At 49.1% G+C, this 22,283-nt stretch overlaps 1 protein-coding gene across 3 annotated transcripts in view; it reads right to left on the reverse strand.

Moving 5' to 3' along the window:
• The window catches only part of MORN1 (MORN repeat containing 1), a 478,186-nt gene that overhangs the window by 441,623 nt on the left and 14,280 nt on the right, over window positions 1-22,283 (reverse strand). For 2 of the 3 annotated variants that reach the window (XM_073656898.1, XM_073656900.1), the window contains exon 2: window positions 2,922-2,993. The exons of the other annotated variant lie outside the window; for it this stretch is intronic. In XM_073656898.1, the coding sequence (XP_073512999.1) occupies window positions 2,922-2,993 (72 nt within the window). The remainder of the gene's footprint in view (window positions 1-2,921; window positions 2,994-22,283) is intronic. 3 annotated transcript variants of the gene reach the window in all.

The following is a 22,283-nucleotide window of genomic DNA, read 5'->3' on the forward strand; positions in this document are numbered from 1 at the left end:
CCTGAGTGACTGCTGCTCTCCAGTACAAGTGATGGACAATCCTGAGTGACTGCTGCCCTCCACTACAAGTGATGGACAATCCTGAGTGACTGCTGCCCTCCACTACAAGCGATGGACAATCCTGAATGACTGCTGCCCTCCACTACAAGCGATGGAAATCCTGAGTTACTGCTGCCCTCCACCACAAGCGATGGACAATCCTGTGCGACTGCTGCCCTCCACTACAAGCTGTGGACAATCCTGAGTGACTGCTGCCCTCCACTACAAGCGATGGACAATCCTGAGTGACTGCTGCCCTCCACTACAAGCGATGGACAATCCTGAGTGACTGCTGCCCTCCACTACAAGCGATAGACAATCCTGTGTGACTGCTGCCCTCCACTACAAGCGATGGACAATCCTGAGTGACTGCTGCCCTCCACTACAAGCTATGGACAATCCTGAGTGACTGCTGCCCTCCACTACAAGCGATGGACAATCCTGAGTGACTGCTGCCCTCCACTACAATCGAAGGACAATCCTGAGTGACTGCTGCCCTCCACTACAATCGATGGACAATCCTGTGCGACTGCTGCCCTCCACTACAAGCGATGGACAATCCTGAGTGACTGCTGCCCTCCACTACAAGCGATGGACAATCCTGAGTGACTGCTGCCCTCCACTACAAGCGATTGACAATCCTGTGCGACTGCTGCCATCCACTACAAGTGATGGACAATCCTGTGCGACTGCTGCTCTCCACTACAAGCGATAGACAATCCTGTGCGACTGCTGCCATCCACTACAAGCGATGGACAATCCTGAGTGACTGCTGCCCTCCACTACAAGCGATGGACAATCCTGTGCGACTGCTGCCCTCCACTACAAGCGATGGACAATCCTGCACGACTGCTGCCCTCCACTACAAGCGATGGACAATCCTGTGTGACTGCTGCTCTCCAGTACAAATGATGGACAATCCTGTGCGACTGCTGCCCTCCACTACAAGCGATGGACAATCCTGCACGACTGTTGCCCTCCACTGCAAGCGATGGACAATCCTGAGTGACTGCTGCTCTCCAGTACAAGTGATGGACAATCCTGAGTGACTGCTGCCCTCCACTACAAGCGATGGACAATCCTGAGTGACTGCTGCCCTCCACTACAAGCGATAGACAATCCTGTGCGACTGCTGCCATCCACTACAAGCGATGGACAATCCTGAGTGACTGCTGCCCTCCACTACAAGCGATGGACAATCCTGTGCGACTGCGGCCCTCCACTACAAGCGATGGACAATCCTGTGCGACTGCTGCCCTCCACTACAAGCGATGGACAATCCTGAGTGACTGCTGCCCTCCACTACAAGCGATGGACAATCCTGTGCGACTGCTGCCCTCCACTACAAGTGATGGACAATCCTGAGTGACTGCTGCCATCCACTACAAGCGATGGACAATCCTGTGCGACTGCTGCCCTCCACTACAAGCGATAGACAATCCTGTGCAACTGCTGCCCTCCACTACAAGCGATGGACAATCCTGTGTGACTGCTGCTCTCCAGTACAAATGATGGACAATCCTGTGCGACTGCTGCCCTCCACTACAAGCGATGGACAATCCTGCACGACTGTTGCCCTCCACTACAAGCGATGGACAATCCTGAGTGACTGCTGCTCTCCAGTACAGGCAATGGACAATCCTGTGTGACTGCTGCTCACCAGTACAGGCAATGGACAGACCAATGACCCCGCACGCCCTCCTGCTCAAGTCTACACCAATATTCTCCAAACAGGGCTGAACTAAAAGATTCGCAGGAATTTGTAGCCACGTTGGTAGTCTGTGGCTTCCGGACCATTGACCTGCATACCTCCTGCCTGTGGCATTCCCGGTGCCTCTTCTGATTAGTAGGCCCCACAAAGCTATTATCTTATTATCTGATGCACACGTGGCGTTACGCGGATCTACTAATCCGAAGAGGTGCAGAGGATGCCGCATATAGGAGGAGGTTCTAGTAAGACGGCCACCGGCTACCAATGTGGCTGGTGGACCAGGATCCGGTGAATGTTTTTGCTCAACACTATGAGAAGCTACAACTCCCAGCAACCCATCTCAGAGCTTAGCTGGGAGTTGTCAGTAGGGATGAGCAGACCTGTTGAAGTTCAGGTTCTGGTACCAGACCCGAACTTTATTCCGAAGTTTGGCTCGGGTACCAGAACTGTACCAGAACGTGAACCAGAACCCGAATCCCATTGAAAACAATGGGGACCGGAACTTGTGAGCTGGGAAATTCTCTCTCTCATCTCTGTAACTCTGAACATTAACACAGACTTCCGGGAGAAGTTCGGCGTTTAGCCCGGACACTAACTGTCCGGCACAAACCCCGAATTTTTAAGTTTGGGTTCACTCATCTCTACTTGTCAGTTCTCAACAGCTGGACAATCAGAGGTGTCAGCTACATTCCATCATCATACCTAGCTTAAAGGGGATTTCCATATTCATCAAACTACTGTCCTGAAGTGCAGCTCAGTGTAAAAACCAACTGCGCCTTACTTACCCTCCCTGGGTCCAGCTGACCTGGTGTCTTATTGTCTACAGCATTGACGTCATGTTTACAGCGCTGCAGTCAATTGCTGAGCTCAGTGACTCTACAGATGCAGACAGCACGAGTCACTAAGCGCAGTGATTGGCTGCAGTGCTGTCGACATGAATTCAGCACTGCAGACAAACAGCACAGCGCAGTGGTGGAGACTCAGTGTTGGCCCTGGGAGAGTGAATAAAGCAGTGTTTTTACACACTAAAGGGGTGACAATAGTTTTCTGAAAAAAGAAACCCCCTTTAACTTCAGACTGAGTAGACGTAGAGCTTCTGGGCGGTCAGCGATGGAAATAAAGTGCAGAGTCTAAGAAGGACACCCTGGTTGGATAGGTCATTTTACCTTACCGTGTTTTTTGCCTCCTTTCCATTCACCCTCATAGCGGAAAAATGAATTATCATAAACATAAATTCCATAACCTAAAAGAAAAAAAAATGGAGTGTTAAAAAAAATATATATATATATATATATATATATATATATACACTGTGTTTATGTGACTAACCTTCCTATATGTGAGATTCCCCTGTCCAGTGTTAGCTCTTCTGCATACAGCCAGGATTTCTCTTGTGCTGCACCTTTTTTCTGGACTCTGTCCCATACAACCTCCCCACATCTTGCTTCTACAGTTAAAGGAGTATTCCCATCTCCAAGATCCTATCTCAATATGTAGTGTAATAATAATACTATTAGCAAATACCTCCATTTAGAAATGTAGTATAGTTCTTCTGATTAGCTATGTCGCTTACCCCATGTCAAGGGCATTGCAATAGCTTAGGTATCCATAGTTATGACCACTAACAACTAATTAACTGTCACTACATGAGTGGTTGTAACCATGCATATTTAAGCAACTGCAATGCCCTGCACATGGGGTAAGTGACATAGCTAATCAGAAGAACTACACTGCAATTCTAATTGGAGGTATTTGCTAATATTATTATGACCCCTACTACATATCGGGACGGGTTCATGGAGATGGGAATACCCATTTAAATCAGCTCGCAGATTTACTCCCCCCCCCCACCCCTTCACCTATCAGATCACCATTCTGCATAAACAGATGTCTCCTTTCACCCAGTCATTGTAAGGTTTGTCCGTTACTGAACAATTCCTTAGTAATTGCCAAGCCTGTTCAGGAGGTAAGTAAAAAGTGTAGAGTTTTTTTAATTTTATGCTGCACCCTTGGGCTATTAATAAGGGATTGTCCAGAACCCCCTTCAATGCCTTACTGTATGACCACAGAAGAAGGGATCTGTGCAGACGGTAAAGGATTTTCCTTATAGAGACCGCCACCTGACATAGGAAGACTTATCGGCTAGTCAATGCTTCCTGGGAAAAGGGTATGCAAATAAGCTTCTCTTGAGGCTCTCTAGTGCCATCTGTTGGTGGTAGCCACCCTAGTGTCACCCTTAAATTGTTTGACCCTTTAATAAGCACTGATGAGTATCAAGAATCCCAAAACAGCTTTCTGCCCATGGGCGTCTTTTCTTTTTAGAGAAAATTATGGTTTGGCTAAATATCCTCCCATAAGGCTCCTTCAGAATTGCCTGTAGTTTCAGGTACCTGTACAGACTAAGCTGACATATGGCCATTATTTGACTTGTATTCTGCATTTTTTACCAGTTCACGCAGACATGAGCGATTCCTGCTCTCCTATCTCTATGTAGCACATGTCCGGAAGTAGCAGCAGCATCAGAATGGAGGACATTATACAGCAGAACAGAGCAGTGTAGCTATGAATCCAGCACTGGAGCTGAGATAAACACTTACTAGAAAGCAGCAGCCTCTCTCATTCACTTTGCTTTTCACTCGGCTCAACCGTCCCCTCTTCATAGGCTTCAATAGGCAACTGTAATTTGATGCCTCAGTGAATTGGCAGTCTGTCTTATTTTGACCAAGATGGATTTTAGCAATTTTTAACAATAGATGATGCATTTAGGAGGCGGGGGGGAAATAAGTGGCTCGTGAGCGGAGAGAGAAGCAAATTTCGCTAATAAGATACAAAGATTCTTATATTTCATTTTCTTGTTGATTCTTGCAAAATTTGTTGATACGAAAGTGATCATTTAAAGGGACAAATATTGACTTAGCTACTGCTAATGGGTGGCACTTGAGAATCAGCTTTCTTCCTTCAGGAGAATTAATTTGTAGAAGATGTTTCATCCTCATGAGAAGGAGCAGGGTCACAGTCAGGGGCATAATGATCGCAGAGGGTGTGACTGCCACGGGGGGCCGCTAACACCAATTTCACCTGGATGTGCGTCCTCCGACACATGTTCAGGTGAAATGTATTGGAGTGTAGAGACCTGACGGCTCCATGCGCTACAATACATGCAGCCAGCCAATCAGAGACCGGCAGCAGACATCAACTTAACAGTGACGTGCGGCGCATGGAAGTGATGTCACGCGCTGCCTGTGCCGAAGTCAGCTGCAAACTCCTGCCCTGGCTACAGAAGAGGACGCGGGAGAGGAGGAAGGTGAGTAGAAAAATAGAAGGGACCCAGGATGGGACATTATTCCAGGATTGGGTACATTATACCAGGATGGGGAACAATATGCTAGGATGGGGACATTATACCAGAGTGGGGAATATTATGCCAGGATGGGGGACATTATACCAGAGTGGGGAATATTATGCCAGGGTGGGGGACATTATACCAGTGGGGAATATTATGCCAGGATGGGGGACATTATACCAGGATGGGGGATATTATGCCAGGATGGGGGACATTATACCAGGATGGGGGATATTATACCAAGATGAGGACTTTATACCAGGATGGGGACATTATACCAGGATGGGGAAACTTATACCCGGATGGGGGAACTTATACCAGGATGGGGGACGTTATACCAAGATGGCGGGACATTATACCAGGATGGAGGGATATTATACCATGATGGTGGGACATTATACCGGGATGGGGCCATTATACCAGAGTGGGGAATATTACGCCAGGATGGGGGACATTATACCAGGATGGGGGATATTATACTAGGATGAGGACATTATACTAGGATGAGGACATTATACCAGGATGGGGAAACTTATACCAGGATGGGGGAACTTATACCAGGATGGGGGACACTATACCAGGATGGGGGGACATTATACCAGAATGAGGGGACATTATACCATGATGGTGGGACATTATACCGGGATGGGGGACATTATACCAGGGTGAGCGGCATTATACCAGGATGAGGACATTATACCAGGATGGGGACATTATACCAGGATGGGGGACATTATACCAAGATGGGAATATTATACCAGAATGGGGGACATTATACCAGGGTGGGAGGCATTATACCAAGATGGGGACATTATATCAGGGTGGGTGGCATTATACCAAGATGGAGAGATTATACCAGGGTGGGTGGCATTATACCAGGGTGGGGCCCAAGATGGGGGACATTATTACAAGAAAAAGCCAGGATGAGGGACATGATTACATGGGGGGTGAACACGAATATCTTTATAGAATCTAGAATGATACAAAGGACCCATACATCTGACCAACATGCAGGTTGGGGCCCAGGTCCAAATTTTGCACCGGGCCCGTCAGACTCCAGCTACGTCACTGTTCACAGCACTCATCGATAGTGGTACTAGGACGGATTTCCATGCCTTATGTCCTTTGGTGGCATCCTGGGGATGTCCTATAGCTGCCACAGTTAACAAAACATGAGATCACTGGTATTCGTTTCTTGCCTCCCAGTAGGACTTAATATCATATAACTGACCGAAGTAACCCAATGTAATATAAATAATGAAATGATCACATCCACTCCATTAAAAAACTGTCCTGACACTTATTTCTTAATACACTGCCAAGAACCTATAAAGTGGCAGCTTGCACCGTTCCCATATATGACATTACTTCCATATTAATCAGTGGGTATTTTTTCAAACCAAATGTCAATTTAGACGTCTGCCAAGACAAAGACGGAGCGTTTACATCACGCTGTCTTAAAAGGTTATTTTTTGTTTTCGGTCACTGTATCGGATGGCGATATGTTAGACTGGGGTATGAAGTCAGCCTCTGTAAGCAGGGACACGGCCGCTGGACTCTGCGGAGTCGAGAGGACGCTCTGCTCTCTGAGTCATCACTATTTCTTTTGGACGGAGCTGAAACGCTGCAGCAGCTGCTGTCAAAAGTTTAGTTTGGCCCAATCCTCTTAATGTTCTAATCATTTATTTCTACATATCACACTCGGGGCAGAGCTGTGCAGTCGCCATGATACTTTGTATAACAAAGAACCGAATGAAACGCTTAGTTAAATACTTACTACAAAAATGAGCCGCCATATAATTTGTCTTATCCGTATAGTATCTTTCTAGTGGCGGAGGCGGACATTAAAAGGAGTTTCTGGGTTTCAGAAAACCCTTGTCTTTAGGCGTAGGTTATTTAAAAAAAAAAAAAAAAAAAAAACATGTGCATTACTCACCCTCCCCAGGTCCAGAACTGCTCCCAGTGTCAGTTATTGTATGCAACACTGACATCATATTAACACCAATTTTTGAGCTCAGTGGCTCTGCCCAAGTAGACGGCACTAGCTCACTTTTTGGCTGTCGACATAACGTCGTGGCTGCAGACAATAAGGACTTGTTCACACATTGTGTTTTTTCCGCAAAAAAAAAGACAAAACCCAAGAAAAAAAAACAACAAAATGAGCACATACCTTGTAGTAATTAAATAAGTAAATAGTAATAGGGTACTTGGTTAACACTATTTTGATCAAAAAGTGTAAACCACGACAAGGTGACCTACCGGGACGGTCCTAACCTGTCTCTAGTATTAAAAACCTTACCACGTGTCAGCCGAACTCAATGTGAATGAGGGCAGAACAAGACCCAGGCCTGACTGTTCAGACACCTGCCCATGGGAAGCTATATAGATGAAATGCCGAGTTCAGAAAGGGAGACCTCGCTCCTGTTTCTACAAAGTACAAGAAACTACAGCAAACCCAAAGAAATGAGCCGGAACATAAGTTGGTATAAGTGCAATGTGTAGGAGCACATTCACACTGTGGCCATTTCACAGACAAAACCCAAGAAAAAAAAAAACAAAATGAGCAAATACCCTGTAGGAAGGTTGACATAAGGAAAGGTTTTAATACTAGAGACAGGATAAGACAGTCCCGATTGGGTCACCTTGTCGCGGTGGGATGGCTTTTAGGCTTTTTGATCAAAATAGTGCACTAAGTACCTATTTACTTATTTGCTTATTACATGGTTTATGCTCATTTTGTTTTTTTCTTGGGTTTTGTCTGTGACATGGCCACAGTGTGAACACGTTCATACACATTGCACTTATACCAACTTATACTCCGGCTTATTTCTTTGGTTTTGCCGTAGAAAAATAAAGGCAGCGTTTTACAGTATTAGCAAAGTGAATGACATTTCTGAAACCTCATGCATACGCTGCTTATTTTTTCTTTGCAGATTTGAACCTTCAAAGAGTTTTTTTCAAATCTGCAGAATGTCAATTCTTTCAGTGTTTTTGCAGCGTTTTCACCCATTCAAATTAATGGGGAAAAAAAACCTGTATAAAAACACACACAAAAACACATTTTTCCTGCCAACACTTTGGAGTAGAATAATGTGCGGAAAATATTAAACATGTGCACATACCCTAAACAGACACTGGGAGCAGTAGCGGAGACTCATACTCAGCACTGGACCTGGGGAGGGTGAGTAGAAAAGAAATCAGCACTGAATTTTTCATGTATTTGGATTTATTAGTCCTCATCCTTCCACCGTTATAGGAAATCTGCTTGCAGTCAATGAACAAAAACATATCCCCCCCCCCCCGTTTAGTGGCTGGATCCCATTTGCAGACTACAGGCTGCTGTAAGCTGAAGACAACCGTAGGATATTTAGGAGAACCATGGGGAATTTTCGCTTCCTCTGGCAGAGATGTGGATTGAAAATCGCTCCTGCAGCAAAAAAAACTGTGATCCTAGTATGCCAATGAATAGCAAGCAGCAGCCGGGTCTCCAGTGGGCACAAAGCTTACGCTTTTAAGAATACAAATCAACTGATTAGCAAGTTCCAGCCTGATTAACGTGCTAAATACCCGAGCATCAGAGTCTTCGGGGGCCAAGGACTTATGATGCCGCAGTTCTGTACCGGCCCATTCGTTATAGCAGAGCCATTGACAGGAAGGTGACAGCTTCTCTCCCTGTATCTCATCTGCACATTTTTTGGTGGCAGCTGCTCAATGATTTGAGCCAGTACCGATAATATTCATCTGTATATAGGAATATGTGCTGCCGTGGGTTCATTATACAGCATTATATACATAGATAACAGATATACTGTGCATTCAATGTTTAGCTATATGTATTCACCTAATTACAAAGTATCCCACTCTCTGGCTTGAAGAGTCCCTACATGGCCAGGACCAACTGTAAGCAGAAGGGACGCCTAATGGAGAAATAACCCCCCCGACACATATCTTTACGGAGCTGCTTACCCAATATTCACATGTTACTGAAATGCTTGGAAGGGGAATTTGGGCACTGATGTTTCTCTTTCATTACCATGTGGGATACAACGATCCTTGGTGAGAAAGCAGAGACTGGCGTCCCCACTCAAGGATGGCAGAAGAAATGCAGAGGACACACAGGAGACACTTCAAGATCATTGTACTCATGGAGAGTCAAAGTACTCAGTGGCTACATAGTGTCTTAAATGGTAATATGCTTGTAGGTTAGAAATGTTCTTACATTAGGCAATAACTTGGACAAAGGTAGAGGATTGGCATAAACCTCATCAGTGGGCTAACACTTAACAAACCCTGCTGGCAGACTCCTCAACAGCAACTTGCACAGTCCATGGGTCACTCTGGTTTCTTTTCTCTTGCACAGTCTCTGGGTTACTTTTCTCTTGCGCAGTCCCTGGGTCACTCTGGTTACTTTTCTCTTGCGCAGTCCCTGGTTCACTCTGGTTACTTTTCTCCTGCAGAGTCCCTGGGTCGCTCTATTTACTTTTCTCTTGCACAGTGTAGCGTCGGCGTCCCTGCCTCCTGCTAGGCAGGGATGCTGTTCCCCTCACCTCTCCGCTCCGAGCCCGGCGTCCTCCTCCCGCTCTGCTGGCAGCGCGCGCTCCTTCCCGGCCACGGTGCTTAGGGCGCGCGCGCGCGCGCGCTCCCCCCCTCTTAAAAGGGCCGCGCGCGCCGTCCTAAGGAGTCCCCGGCCAATGGCCGGAGGACTTCACCATATATAAGGCACCTCCTCCAAAATGGAGGTGCCCGAGCAATGTTGTTGCACTGTTCACTACTCTGCTTCAGCCCTCAGGTCCCGTTTCCAGTTACCTGCCAGTTACCTGCCAGTTTCCTGCCAGATTGCTGTCTGATTCCTGCCTGTTATCCGCTTACATGCTTGCTAGCCTGAGGTCCGACGGTCTGCCTTCCGACACCTGTCAGTCTGTCTATGGACCAGCTTGCCCGCTCACCTGGGAGCGCTCATCTGCTACCTGTCTGCTAGCCTACCTGGAGGCTCCGCCGTCACGTGCTGTGACCACCTGCCAGTCCAGAGACTCTTGCCCGCTCACCTGGGAGCGCTCATCTGCTACCTGTCTGTTAGCCTACCTGGAGGCTCCGCCGTCACATGCTGTGACCACCTGCTTATCCAGAGACTCTCGCCTGCTCACCTGGGAGCGCTCATCTGCTACCTGTCTGCTAGCCTACCTGGAGGCTCCGCCGTCACGTGCTGTGACCACCTGCCAGTCCAGAGACTCTTGCCCGCTCACCTGGGAGCGCTCATCTGCTACCTGTCTGTTAGCCTACCTGGAGGCTCCGCTGTCACATGCTGTGACCACCTGCTTATCCAGAGACTCTCGCCTGCTCACCTGGGAGCACACATCTGCCATCTGCCTGCTAGCCTACCTGGAGGCTCAGCCGTCACAGGTCGTACCTACCATTTACCCAGAGACTGTCCCGGTCACTTGCCGTGACCTCCTGCCCGTTCACCCAGAGACTGCCCCGGTCACTTGCCGTGACCTCCTGCCCGTTCACCCAGAGACTGCCCCGGTCACTTGCCGTGACCTCCTGCCCGTTCACCCAGAGACTGTCCCGGTCACTTGCCGTGACCTCCTGCCCGTTCACCCAGAGACTGCCCCGGTCACTTGCTGTGACCTCCTGCCCGTTTACCCAGAGACTGTCCCGGTCACCTGCTGTGACTACCTGCCTGTCTTCCCTGGTCGCCACCCGCTTCCTTACAAGGACCGCCCCCTTGTATAAGTTGCTCAGAGGTTCCGCCTCCCAGACCCATTACAGTTTGCTCGGGCCATGGAACCCGGTGGCACCCAAGCTCCCTCGCTCTCGGACCTTTGTCATGAACTGTCCCGTCAGAGGTCCCAACAGGAGTCCATCCTGAGTCACCTGCGGAATGTCAATTCTCGCCTGGACACTCTGACTGCTCCACCAGCAACCACCGCTAGTGTCTTGACTCGCAACCCGGCAGCTCCACTGCCCACCAATACCATGGTATCCTGCTCCGGACCCCGGCTTTCTGCACCTCCTCGCTTCGGAGGCGACTCCGCTCTGGCTCGGGGCTTCATAAACCAGTGCACCCTGCACTTTGAACTCCTGTCCCACCAGTTTAACTCCGACCGGGCCAAAGTAGCCTTCATCATGTCCCATCTCACGGGGGAGGCACTGGCTTGGCTAAATCCTCTATGGGAGAGAGGAGACCCCCTGGTGTCCGACTTGCCTGCCTTTCTCACGGATTTCCGGAAAGTCTTCGACGAACCCGGACGGAAGACCTCATCTGCATCGTCTCTGCTACGCCTCCGTCAGGGAAGTCTCACCGTGGGCCAATATGCCATACAGTTCCGTACCCTTGCCTCGGAGCTGGCCTGGGATAACGACGCTCTGGTGTCTGTCTTCTGGGAGGGTCTGTCCGGCCGTATTAAAGATGAACTCGCCGGTCGGGACATTCCTACCACTCTCGATGACTTAATAACTCTTGCCACCCGGATTGACCTACGGTTCCAGGAGCGTGCCAAAGAGGTCACCCGTGAGAGGAGGCTTCCACGTCTAGCTCCTACCTTCCAGAAACCCGTCACTCCCTCCGTTTCTCTCCAGGTACACTCTCCTGAGCCTATGCAGGTCGACCAGACCAAGATGGTCAAAACCCGTCAGGACTTACGCCGTGCCGAGGGGAGCTGCTTCTACTGTGGCAGCAAGGAGCACCGGATCCGTACCTGCCCGGAGAGGTCGGGAAACGCCTGTGTCTAGGTTCGCTCAGAGAGGTCGACCTAGACAAGAATAAATCCTCTCCATCTCTGCTGCTGTCAGTCTCAATTATCTGAGGGGAGAACCGTTTTTTCGAACTAGCCCAACTTGACTCTGGAGCAGCCGGGAATCTTATTTCACAGTCCCTGGTAGAAAAACATCGCATTCCCACCAAACCTCTGGCTGTACCCTTATCTGTCGCTGCCGTGGATGGGGGCCTCTTACCACGTCCCATCCAACTCATCACCGAATCCATTACTCTGCAGGTGGGAATGCTGCATTCTGAGAGCATCTCTTTTCATGTTCTGCCTGGACTCTCTCACGCCCTCTTACTAGGCCTACCTTGGCTCCAGAGACATGCACCCGTGCTTGACTGGAAGACCGGAGAAGGCCTTCGTTGGGGACAGGACTGCCATAAGACTTGTTTGGTTCCCGTTCATCCCGTCCGTCCTTCTCCTACCCCAACTAATCTACCTGGACTTCCGATTCCTTATTGGTCATTTGCTGATGTCTTTAATAAAAAGGAGGCAGAGACATTACCCCCTCATAGACCATACGACTGTCCTATCGACCTGTTACCCGGTACTACGCCTCCCCGTGGGCGTATTTACCCATTGTCCGCTGCTGAGACCCGGTCGATGTCCGAATATATTGAGGAGAATCTGGCCCGGGGATTCATCCGGAAATCTACCTCCCCGGTGGGAGCAGGCTTCTTTTTCGTTAAAAAGAAGGACGGCTCTCTCCGTCCCTGTATAGACTATAGAGGCCTTAACCAGATCACGGTGAAGAATAAGTACCCCCTTCCGCTCATTCCGGAGTTATTTGATCGTCTGAGGGGGGCTAGAATCTTCACCAAACTGGACCTCCGTGGGGCGTACAACCTGGTCCGTATCCGTCAGGGGGATGAATGGAAGACTGCATTCAACACCCGGGACGGCCACTATGAATATCTGGTAATGCCCTTTGGTCTCTGTAATGCTCCTGCCGTCTTTCAAGAGTTGGTCAATGACATCTTCCGGGACCTTCTCTACTCCTGCGTAGTGGTGTACCTGGACGACATCTTGGTCTTCTCTCCGGATCTCCAGACTCACCGGAGGGATGTTCGTCAGGTCCTGCTCAGGCTCAGGCAGAATCACCTCTTCGCTAAATATGAGAAGTGCCTCTTTGAGCAGACCTCGCTTCCGTTTTTGGGCTACATTATTTCTCAGACCGGCCTCCGAATGGATCCAGAGAAACTGTCTGCCATCGAGAAATGGCCTTGACCGGAGGGGTTGAAGGCTATTCAGCGGTTCCTGGGCTTCGCCAACTATTACGCCTCTTCATACCGCACTTCTCTTCCCGGACTGCCCCAATTTCCGCGCTCACCCGTAAGGGCACTAATCCCAGAGAGTGGCCGCCCGAAGCAGAGGAGGCCTTTCTTTCCTTAAAACAGGCCTTCTCTTCCGCCCCGGTGCTGCATCGCCCGGACGGCAACAAGCAGTTCTTCCTGGAAGTTGACGCCTCCTCCTCTGGAGCCGGAGCGGTACTTACCCAAAAATCGTCTTCCGGGAGAATGGTAACTTGTGGCTTCTTCTCCAAACTCTTCTCCTCTTCTGAGCGCAACTATTCCATAGGAGACCGAGAGTTATTGGCCATCAAGCTGGCATTGGAGGAGTGGCGTTACCTACTCGAGGGGGCTCTTCACCCGGTAATAATCTACACTGACCACAAGAACTTGGCTTACCTCCAGCATGCCCAGAGACTTAACCCGCGACAAGCCCGGTGGTCCTTGTTTTTTGCTCGCTTTGATTTTGTTCTTCATTTTCGCCCGGCTGACAAAAACATCAAAGCAGACGCCTTGTCCCGATCCTTTCTGGTGTCCGATCTCGAGGAAGAACCCAAACATATCATCGATCCCGCCAGAGTAATGCAAGTGGCTCCCGTGAGTCTAAATCGTCTCCCTCCCGGTAAGACGTTCGTTTCAGTACCTGATCGGGAGAAGATCCTACACTGGGGCCATTCGTCTAAACTAGCTGGCCACGCCGGTCAGAAAAAGACCCTCCAGCTTATTACCCGGCACTACTGGTGGCCTACCCTGCACAAGGACGTAATAGACTTTGTTTCTGCCTGTGTGTCCTGCGCCCGCAACAAAGTCCCGAGACACCTGCCAGCCGGTCGCCTCCTTCCGCTTCCTGTGCCTGCTGCCCCCTGGCAGCATATTGCTATGGACTTCATAACTGATCTCCCCATCTCTGCCGGTTGTACGGTCATTTGGGTGGTCGCTGACCGCTTTTCCAAGATGGCTCACTTTATTCCCCTGCCAGGCCTCCCGTCTGCACCCGAGCTGGCTAAAGACTTTATCCGCCACATCTTCCGTCTTCATGGCCTGCCCCTCCACATCGTGTCGGATCATGGGGTACAGTTCACCTCACGTTTCTGGAGAGCCACTTGTAAATTGCTAGACGTCACCCTGGACTTCTCCTCCGCTTATCACCCACAGTTTAATGGTCAAGTGGAGCGGATCAATCAGATCCTGACCAGTTACCTCCGGCACTTCGTTAATGCCCACCATTCTGACTGGGTGGATCTCCTGCCATGGGCCGAATTCTCTTACAACAATCACGAGAGCGAATCTTCCTCCAAATCCCCGTTTTTTGTAGTCTTCGGTCAGCATCCTCGGATCCCATTTCCCGTCTCCACCTCGGTGGATAATCCGGCTGCGGAATCTCTTGTTAACAAATTTTCCTCCTTGTGGGAGAGTACCCGGTCCGCACTCCTTCAGTCGTCCGAGCGTATGAAAAGACATGCTGACAAAAAACATCTGGATCCTCCTCAATTCCGTCCAGGGGATAAGGTCTGGCTCTCGTCCAAGTATGTCCGGCTCAAGATTCCTTCCTATAAGTTAGGGCCTCGGTTCATCGGTCCTCTGGAGGTCATCAGTCAGATCAACCCGGTGGCCTATAAATTGAAACTCCGGGCCAACTTGTGGATCCCTAACTCCTTCCATGTATCTCTCCTCAAACCCGTGGTACTTAACTCTTTTTTCAAGTCTACAGGTACGCCTCCTGCTCCGGTTTCCGCTGAAAACGAGTTTGAGGTAGAGAACATTCTGGCCACAAAAAGGGTAAGAGGAAAGACCTTTTTTCTAATAGATTGGAAGGGGTTTGGTCCTGAAGAGAGAACGTGGGAGCCCCGGGAGAACATCCATGCCCCTCTCATCCTTGCTAAATTTCTGTCTGGCCTAAAAAAGGGGGGGCCTAAAGGGGGGGGTACTGTAGCGTTGGCGTCCCTGCCTCCTGCTAGGCAGGGACGCTGTTCCCCTCACCTCTCCGCTCCGAGCTCGGCGTCCTCCTCCCGCTCTGCTGGCAGCGCGCGCTCCTTCCCGGCCACGGTGCTTAGGGCGCGCGCGCTCCCCCCCTCTTAAAGGGGCCGCGCGCGCCGTCCTAAGGAGTCCCCGGCCAATGGCCGGAGGACTTCACCATATATAAGGCACCTCCTCCAAAATGGAGGTGCCCGAGCAATGTTGTTGCACTGTTCACTACTCTGCTTCAGCCCTCAGGTCCCGTTTCCAGTTACCTGCCAGTTACCTGCCAGTTTCCTGCCAGATTGCTGTCTGATTCCTGCCTGTTATCCGCTTACCTGCTTGCTAGCCTGAGGTCCGACGGTCTGCCTTCCGACACCTGTCAGTCTGTCTATGGACCAGCTTGCCCGCTCACCTGGGAGCACTCATCTGCTACCTGTCTGCTAGCCTACCTGGAGGCTCCGCCGTCACGTGCTGTGACCACCTGCCAGTCCAGAGACTCTTGCCCGCTCACCTGGGAGCGCTCATCTGCTACCTGTCTGTTAGCCTATCTGGAGGCTCCGCCGTCACATGCTGTGACCACCTGCTTATCCAGAGACTCTCGCCTGCTCACCTGGGAGCGCTCATCTGCTACCTGTCTGTTAGCCTACCTGGAGGCTCCGCCGTCACATGCTGTGACCACCTGCTTATCCAGAGACTCTCGCCTGCTCACCTGGGAGCACACATCTGCCATCTGCCTGCTAGCCTACCTGGAGGCTCAGCCGTCACAGGACGTACCTACCCTTTACCCAGAGACTGTCCCGGCCACTTGCCGTGACCTCCTGCCCGTTCACCCAGAGACTGCCCCGGTCACTTGCCGTGACCTCCTGCCCGTTCACCCAGAGACTGCCCCGGTCACTTGCCGTGACCTCCTGCCCGTTCACCCAGAGACTGCCCCGGTCACTTGCTGTGACCTCCTGCCCGTTTACCCAGAGACTGTCCCGGTCACCTGCTGTGACTACCTACCTGTCTTCCCTGGTCGCCACCCGCTTCCTTACAAGGACCGCCCCCTTGTATAAGTTGCTCAGAGGTTCCGCCTCCCAGACCCGTTACACACAGTCTCTGGGTCACTCTGGTTACTTTTATCTTGCACAGTCTCTGGGTCACTCTGGTTACTTTTTTCTTGCACAGTCTCTGCATCACTCGGTTTACGTTTCCTTTGCACAGTCCCTGAGTCACTTTTCTCTTGCACAGTCACTGGGTCACTCTGGTTACTTTTCTCTTGCACGGTCTCTGGGTCAATCTGGATTACTTTTCTCCTGCACAGTCCCTGGGTCGCTCTATTTACTTTTCTTTTGCACAGTCTCTGGTTCACTCTGGTTACTTTTCTCTTGCACAGTCTCTGGGTCACTCTGGTTACTTTTCTCTCGCACAGTCTCTGCATCACTCCGTTTACGTTTCCTTTGCACAGTCTCTGAGTCATTTTTCTCTTGCACAGTCACTGGGTCACTCTGGTTACTTTTCTCTTGCATGGTCTCTGGGTCAATCTGGATTACTTTTCTCCTGCACAGTCCCTGGGTCGCTCTATTTACTTTTCTTTTGCACAGTCTCTGGGTCACTCTGGTTACTTTTCTCTTGCACAGTCTCTGGGTCACTCTGGTTACTTTTCTCTCGCACAGTCTCTGCATCACTCAGTTTACGTTTCCTTTGCACAGTCCCTGAGTCACTTTTCTCTTGCAGTCACTGGGTCACTCTGGTTACTTTTCTCTTGCATGGTCTCTGAGTCAATCTCCATTACTTTCCCCTTGCTCAGTCTCTGTGTAACTGATTCTTTTTCTGTTGCACAGTCCCTGGGTCACTCTAGGTTACTTTTCCTTTGAAAAAAAAAACACAAAATTTGAGCTTGGTTTAAGTTGGTATACATGCAGCACATAAATGCATGTTTCACAATGGCCATGAATTAAAAAAACCTACAAGAAGCAAAATAAACCAACCCTGCTGTAAATAAATAAAAAACAAGTGCATTTAAATAAAATAGGGTTCTTAGTAATACTGTTTTTGATAAAAAATAGTACAAAAGCTTTCCCACCAGCGACAAGGTGAACCCGTTTGAGAAAGTCCTATGCTGTCTAATAATATAACTATATATTTTATATAATATATTTATTTTGCTTCTTGTAGGTTTTACTTTTCATTTGAGCAGTCCCTGGGTCACTCTGATTACTTTTCTCTTGCACAGTCTCTGGGTCACTTTTCCTCTGCACAGTCTCTGGGTCACTTTTCCTCTGCACAGTCTCTGGGTCACTTTTCCTCTGCACAGTCTCTGGGTCACTTTTCCTTTGCACAGTCTCTGGGTCACTTTTCCTCTGCACAGTCTCTGGGTCACTCTGATTACTTTTCTCTTGCACAATCTCTGGGTCACTTTTCCTCTGCACAGTCTCTGGGTCACTCTGATTACTTTTCTCTTGCACAGTCTCTGGGTCACTTTTCCTTTGCACAGTCTCTGGGTCACTTTTCCTCTGCACAGTCTCTGGGTCACTTTTCCTCTGCACAGTCTCTGGGTCACTTTTCCTCTGCACAGTCTCTGGGTCACTCTGATTACTTTTCTCTTGCACAGTCTCTGGGTTACTTTTCCTTTGCACAGTCTCTGGGTTACTTTTCCTTTGCACAGTCTCAGGTTCACTTTTCCTCTGCACAGTCTCTGGGTCACTTTTCCTCTGCACAGTCTCTGGGTCCCTTTTCCTCTGCACAGTCTCTGGGTAACTTTTCCTCTGCACAGTCTCTGGGTCCCTTTTCCTCTGCACAGTCTCTGGGTCCCTTTGGTTTCTTTTCTCTTGCACAGTCTCTGGGTCCATTCTATGTTTTTTCGACAAAAAATAATTTGTCTAGGCTAAAAGTAAATCCCCATTTAGTTGGGCTGATTTTGACTATATACAAGTAGATAAGCCCTTGCTCACTTGCCCGTTTACATTTGCCAAGAAAAATATGATTGTTCTATCCCTATTAAGCATCATGTTGTTGGCAGCATATTCTGCATGTGTCTGTGCACTACAGATGCGACCCCACCCCATTGCCGAATTCACAAGTCTGGTGTTTTAGAGGTTGTTTTTGATGATTGTGCTGAATCCGATTGTCATCTGTGTTTGATCTAAGTGTTATCCATTTTTCTCACATGCAAAATAAAAAAAAAAGATTGAAGTTTCTCCTAAGAACAAGTCAGTTAAAAATAGATAGGATGTTTTCTTTGTGTATCTATTCCCTTGAATGGATGGATTTTGTCTGCAAACCAGACCAAAGAAGGACATGTCTCCATTTTTTTTTCATGCTATCCATCAGTCTGCAAAAAATACCCTCAAAAAACAGATGTGTGAATGGGACCTAAGGCTGCATTGGACTGGGCTCATACAAGAATCTTATAAGTCCATGCACATTATACTGTTTGGAGGGCTGTGTGGGGCTATTATACTGTTTGGAGGGCTGTGTGAGGGCAATTATAGTGTTTGAAGGGCTCTTTGGGGGCCATTATACTGTTTGGAGGGCTGTATGGAGGCCAATATATGTTTGGAGGGCTGCGTTGGGGGCCATTATACTGTTTGGAGGGCTGTGTGAGGGCAATTATAGTGTTTGAATGGCTGTTTGGGGGCCATTAGACTGTTTGGAGGGCTGTGTGAGGCTATTATACTGTCTGAAGGACTGATTGGGGGGCTATTATACTGTTTGGAGGGCTGGAGGGGGGGCATTATACTGTTTGGAGGGCTGTGTGGGGCTATTATACTGTTTGGAGGGCTGTGTGAGGGCAATTGTAGTGTTTGGAGGGCTGTGTGAGGGCAATTATAGTGCTTGAAGGGCTGTTTGGGGGCCATTATACTGTTTGGAGGGCTGTGTGAGGCAATTATACTGTCTAAAGGACTGTTTGGGGGCTATTATACTGTTTGGAGGGCAGGAGGGGGGCATTACATAATTTGCAGGGCTATGTAGGTGCTATTATACTGTTTGGAGGGCTGTGTGGGGCTCATTATATAGTTTGTAGGGCTGTGTGGGGCACATTATACTGTTTGGAGGGCTGTGTGGGGCTATTTACTGTTTGAAGGGCTGTGTGAGGCTATTATACTGTCTGAAGGACTGTTTGGGGGCTATTATACTGTTTGGAGGGCTGTGTGGGGCCATCATATAGTTTGTAGGGCTGTGTGGGGGCCGTTATACTGTTTGGAGGGCTGTGTGGGCCCATTATATACAGTAGTTTGTATGGCTGTGTGGGGGGCATTATACTGTTTGGAGGGCTGTGTGGGGCTATTATACTGTTTGGAGGGCTGTGTGAGGGCAATTATAGTGTTTGAAGGGCTGTTTGGGGGCCATTATACTGTTTGGAGGGCTGTGTGGGGGCCATTATATCTTTGGAGGGCTGGGAGGGCTGTGTTGGGGGCCATTATACTGTTTGGAGGGCTGTTTGGGGGTCATTATACTGTTTGGAGGGCTGTGTGGGGGCGATTATACTGTTTGGAGGGCTGTGCTGGGGGCCATTATACTGTTTTGAGGGCTGTGTGAGGCTATTATACTGTCTGAAAGACTGTTTGGGGGGCTATTATACTGTTTGGAGGGCTGGAGGGGGGCATTACATAGTTTGCAGGACTGTGTGGGGGCTATTATACTGTTTGGAGGGCTGTGTGAGGCTATTATACTGTCTGAAGGACTGTTTGGGGGCTATTATACTGTTTGGAGGGCTGGAGGGGGGGGCATTACATAGTTTGCAGGGCTGTGTGGGGGCTATTATACTGTTTGGAGGGCTGTGTGAGGGCAATTATAGTGTTTGGAGGGCTGTGTGAGGGCAATTATAGTGCTTGAAGGGCTGTTTGGGGGCCATTATACTGTTTGGAGGGCTGTGTGAGGCAATTATACTGTCTAAAGGACTGTTTGGGGGCTATTATACTGTTTGGAGGGCAGGAGGGGGGCATTACATAGTTTGCAGGGCTGTGTAGGTGCTATTATACTGTTTGGAGGGCTGTGTGGGGCTCATTACATAGTTTGTAGGGCTGTGTGGGGCACATTATACTGTTTGGAGGGCTGTGTGGGGCTATTTACTGTTTGAAGGGCTGTGTGAGGCTATTATACTGTCTGAAGGACTGTTTGGGGGCTATTATACTGTTTGGAGGGCTGTGTGGGGCCATCATATAGTTTGTAGGGCTGTGTGGGGGCCGTTATACTGTTTGGAGGGCTGTGTGGGCCCATTATATACAGTAGTTTGTATGGCTGTGTGGGGGGCATTATACTGTTTGGAGGGCTGTGTGGGGCTATTATACTGTTTGGAGGGCTGTGTGAGGGCAATTATAGTGTTTGAAGGGCTGTTTGGGGGCCATTATACTGTTTGGAGGGCTGTGTGGGGGCCATTATATCTTTGGAGGGCTGGGAGGGCTGTGTTGGGGGCCATTATACTGTTTGGAGGGCTGTTTGGGGGTCATTATACTGTTTGGAGGGCTGTGTGGGGGCGATTATACTGTTTGGAGGGCTGTGCTGGGGGCCATTATACTGTTTTGAGGGCTGTGTGAGGCTATTATACTGTCTGAAAGACTGTTTGGGGGGCTATTATACTGTTTGGAGGGCTGGAGGGGGGCATTACATAGTTTGCAGGACTGTGTGGGGGCTATTATACTGTTTGGAGGGCTGTGTGAGGCTATTATACTGTCTGAAGGACTGTTTGGGGGCTATTATACTGTTTGGAGGGCTGGAGGGGGGGGCATTACATAGTTTGCAGGGCTGTGTGGGGGCTATTATACTGTTTGGAGGGCTGTGTGGGGGGCCATTATATAGTCTGTAGGGCTGTGTAGGGGCTATTATTCTGTTTGAATGGCTGTGTAGGGGGGCCATTATATAGTTTGTAGGGCTGTGTAGGGGCTATTATTCTGTTTGGATGGCTGTGTAGGGGGGCCATTATATAGTTTGTAGGGCTGTGGGGGCCATTATACTGTTTGGAGAGCTGTGTGGGGGCCATTATACTGTTTGGAGAGCTGTGTGGGGGCCATTATACTGTTTGGAGAGCTGTGTGGGGGCCATTATACTGTTTGGAGAGATGTGTGGGGGGCCATTATATAGTCTGTAGGGCTGTGTAGGGGCTATTATTCTGTTTGGATGGCTGTGTAGGGGGGCCATTATATAGTTTGTAGGACTGTGTAGGGGCTATTATTCTGTTTGGATGGCTGTGTAGGGGGGCCATTATATAGTTTGTAGGGCTGTGGGGGCCATTATACTGTTTGGAGAGCTGTGTGGGGGTCATTATACTGTTTGGAGAGCTGTGTGGGGGCCATTATACTGTTTGGAGAGATGTGTGGGGGCCACTATATAATTTGTAGGGCTGTATGGGGGATATTATTCTGTTTGGATGGCTGTGTGGGGGGCCATTACATAGTTTGTAGGGCTGTGGGGGGCCAATATACTGTTTGGAGAGCTGTGTAGGGGGTTACCTCTATGGGATAGTGCACACATGGAACTTCCCACACAGACACCAAGTCTATGTGGTATCACAGCACTCACGAGCAGACTAGTGCACATAACAGCAGGCACCTCCTGTACTCGCCAGGTATATGGATAAGTGCACGGAGCCAGTCATGTTCGTAATTTACGGATTTGGACGGTCTATAATATAAGCACCTGTCTGAGCTGAGCCTTAGAGCAACCTAAGTCAGATTTTCCTGAACCATTGCTCAGATTGTTTCTTCTCCTCCACAGAAGTCAGATGCAGGGCACATCTAAGTCATCTAAATGCAAATGGTTGTTGTTGGAATCTAATTGCGTCCTTAGGGACCGTTAGCATGATCATGTCTCCATTGATTTCATACCTGCTATTGTGTATGCGTAAAATCGTAGCAACAGATTTCCCTGTAATGGCTGTGACCCAGCTAAGACCATTAGAGCCATTAGCAGCCGTACAAAAATACTAGTTTTTTTTTTTTCATAAAGTCAAATGAAGTTCAATGCATACGGCTCATGATAAATGATTGATTATTTTGCATACTGGCATTTTAGGGAGTAAAAAAAAAAGTTTGAAGGCAAGATTTCAGTGGCTTTCAGTTCACACCAATCAAATCAATGGAGAATGGCAGTAGTAATGCATGCTCGTAACGAGAGGAAAGGCAGTTCCAGAACCTATAGTACTGGCAGAATACAGGTAAAGGAGAACTGCAAATTCAAAAAAAGTGTATTGCCAAGAC

This window comes from Phyllobates terribilis, unplaced genomic scaffold (genome assembly GCF_046119375.1).
Source record: "Phyllobates terribilis strain yellow unplaced genomic scaffold, ASM4611937v1 Scaffold_12__6_contigs__length_324123572, whole genome shotgun sequence".
Classification (NCBI taxonomy): Eukaryota; Metazoa; Chordata; class Amphibia; order Anura; family Dendrobatidae; genus Phyllobates; species Phyllobates terribilis.